At 41.0% G+C, this 3,424-nt stretch overlaps 1 protein-coding gene across 1 annotated transcript; it reads right to left on the reverse strand.

Annotated features, from left to right (window-relative positions):
- Positions 1–1,538: 1,538 nt before the first annotated feature.
- Positions 1,539–1,894, reverse strand: K452DRAFT_210133 (uncharacterized protein; the record flags this gene model as incomplete). The annotated part of the gene is made up of 2 exons (XM_033536155.1): positions 1,539–1,684; positions 1,765–1,894. Coding segments are annotated over 2 exons (276 nt in total), but the record flags the coding sequence as incomplete, so codon positions are not given.
- Positions 1,895–3,424: the final 1,530 nt, after the last annotated feature.

The raw sequence follows: 3,424 nt of genomic DNA on the forward strand, positions 1-3,424 counted from the left end.
AACGTGTTCTTTTAGATAGCAGCATATATACCTCCATAGGTAGTAGTAATTTAGGGGGACAAGCGGCGTCCAATTCCTCGCGCCCAGCTTCACATAAACTATCAACTACCACCACCTAATCACGTGCTTTATTTTCTTCCCATCAAATAATTATTACATTAGAACAACTTTAATTAGCGCTGAGATAAATAAGAGTCAATCTTTTCATCAGTACTATCATGCTAAGACGGCATGTGAACAATGCTGGGCTGCATATACACTAAGTGTTTAGGTTCACGGAATGAATCGAACATCCCTGTTCGCCGTTTATAGACTAATTCGGACTGTCCCGCTATAGTACACAACGCTGCCCAATTGCCAACTAAGACTATAATTAGACAGCAGAGACGTCATCGCTCCTAACAAAAGTTCCTCTCCTATTAGTTTGTATGCTGCCTTACCAAAGTATAGGATAAGATGAAAAAATATCCATATAATCTACTAATAAACTGAATATACCTGTCTCGGACATCTAAACCTGATCCTTGTAGTCGAAGTTTAAAGTACGAGAAATACAATCACACCACTTTCAACTGAGATAAAAAAAAATATGCACATTGAAATTCAAGATCTTAAATAGGGACATGCGGACGGACATGCAGTAAACGAACGGCTAGGTGCGGGGTAGTTAGTATTAACTATTAGCTAAACCCTAGCTTCGGATTGGCTACGCTACACTGCATAAGGTTTTTATAGAACTTTAAGTAAGAAAAACCTCATATTCGGATTTGTTCTCCTAATCGGAAGAAGGAAGAGTGGTATATTTAAACGCTTCCTCTCTACACTCTAGGTTTGCAGCATCCTCAAATCGAAACAGCACGTAACAATTAACGCTTCCGCGCAAGATTTCTTCAAAGAACAACTCTTCCAGCAACATAAATACCTCCAACCAAGGGGGGACTGTTCCTAAATCGACCCCTATGACCCAATCTGACGCATCCAGAATTCAATCTACACAAGTAAGCATAAGATATTTTTACCTAGTTAGAGAAAGGAATTTCACGAGTTGTTTTTTCTCTTATATGTATTAATATGGCCTAATGATGATACAGGCGAGAGGCGGGGGAGACATGTCCTCAAGTGGCTTTGCGTCTCGTGCTCAAAGCGCCGGCGACCGCAACGCGAACGCAGGCCCCAAAAAATGAAGATGGCAATACAGATACCGTAGGGTTAGATGGAGCTACTTAGGTGATGTAGTCATAGCGTAATACAACTCTGCCTCTATTGGAGTAAACTTGAGTAATACGCGATTTTCCTAGTTAGATATGTGTAGTATGCTATCCTGAAAAAGAATCAACTTCTAGTAACGGGACTAACTAGCCATCAACTATAAATACTGAAAGCCAAGTGATTGCCACCCTACCACCATGAATCCCTCGTTAGAGGATCTTATCCTTATCCTTTAGAACCTTACTCTCCTTCCGCCTAAGCGTCTTTATCCTTATTATCGAGCTGCCGTTATTCCCACCGAAGAAATAGTTTAGAATTACTATAACTGGTCCAGTAGTAGCAATAGCAATTGCCTGCGCGAAACCAACCATAATCGAGAGACCGTAACCGCCTATTGAAGCGCTCTGTAGAATGGCGAAGGCACTGCCAGCGCCGACGGGTGAGATGACTGACTGTATAACTACGGCGGTAGTGCCTGTGTTACTTGGTTAATTGTAAGACCTTTAACATAGTTGTATATTTGCTTTTTCATAAAACTCAGCCGATATAACTCACCAGTAACAGGACCGACAGTAGTGAAGCCCATAGCTGCCAGCACGTGAAGGGTAATAATAGGGGCGAGGAAAATTGCAAGTATGCTTAGGAGGATAAACGCCGCTTGGTATGGATGAGCCCGAATCCAGTTCTAGACGGCCTTGGCTAAATCTTTAATGGATCTACCAAATTTCTGAAGTAAAATTTCAAATCCACCGTCGTGAGTAGGTTCTTGAGCTTGGCAATGAATGTCGTAAAGAAGTTATTTGTGGCTGCTGAGAGATCCTGATGTTATAGACGTCGGAAAAGATAGTCTTCACAATACGCTTGGCGATGTACATAATACGCCTAAACGGTGCCATTTATATACTATTGATATATTAGCCCCGAGCTTAATAATGTTTTCTTAGTTTTTACGAGACTTACCTAGCACCTACGAGGGTGCAGATTTGTCAAGATGAACACAATCGTTACGTAGAAAGCGTTGTGATAATATCGAGAAGTTCATTAATATCTAATATCCTATCGGACTAAGAGATTTTGTATATCTCGTCGACGGCTTAAGGGAATTAGCGGCTAAAAACCTTTACATGGCTCTTAGTACCTTCACCCTCTATACGAAGCGGATTCAGGATATAGTGGGGCTGGTAAAGTATATATACAACATCAGCGCTGAACCTAGAGAGTCCCACCAAAGTATTCTTTCACTACTCCAGATTATTACACATTTTACTGTCGAGAGCGAAATGGATATTTAGCTTACTTTTTCAATTTAATAATTATAAAAAAACACACATTAGTAGATATAACCTGGCTATTTATATCCCTATTCTTAATTTGAACAGTAGTATAATACGTTAAGTCTCTTATAACAATTCGAACAGGCAGACAGAAGTTTTATTACTAAAATATCACGTATACTTGTTCCTACTTATAGTTGCATCTAAATACTTAAAGCCTTGTTCAGAATATAAACTCTATCGGAAATAGCGTATATACTTTACCTTCTACCGTTCCCTAAAAACATACTATTCCGTTTATATATATTCTCCCTATTTCATTTCTTCCTCAGGGCGCTTCACTCTTCTCGACTTCATTTTGTACTCTTTTTAAAGGATTACTGGACTGCGTTTCCGAAATGGAGATGCCATGTTATCTGGTTCCTGGTAATGGAAGGTAACTCTGAGTACGAGAGGAGGAAGGTAGCGAGGTAAGGTAAAATGGCGTGATAGAATCGGTCGAGTATTATGCGTAGGGAACAGGTAACAATATACGTAGTTTGGTCGACGGTGGAGCAAGCAGCTGATGGTGCCGAGCTGAATGAATAATCGTGGGTAGGAAGCAGGTGATAATGTGCGCGGATTGGTCGTCGGTGGAATAACTGCGAGAAGTTGCAAAATTTACGTGGTGGAGCGACTAGAATGCGACGTTAATTTTATAAAAGAGCTAGTGAGGCCGTGCGTATAAAAGGTATTTGTAGACGATATGTAGTTTATTCCATAGGGAGGCAATGTTGCCAGTGGGGAGGCAATGTTGCTAGTGGGGGGGCAATATTGCTAGTAGAGCGGCAATATTGCTAATGCTGTCCCCCACTCGCTACACCCCCCCAATTGGGCGTCATTTCGTTACAATGCGACGTCAGCTATTTACAAAACAACTACCCACAAGGTGTTGGGAGTTG

The sequence above is a fragment of the Aplosporella prunicola genome (genome assembly GCF_010093885.1).
Source record: "Aplosporella prunicola CBS 121167 unplaced genomic scaffold K452scaffold_198, whole genome shotgun sequence".
Lineage (NCBI taxonomy): Eukaryota > Fungi > Ascomycota > Dothideomycetes > Botryosphaeriales > Aplosporellaceae > Aplosporella > Aplosporella prunicola.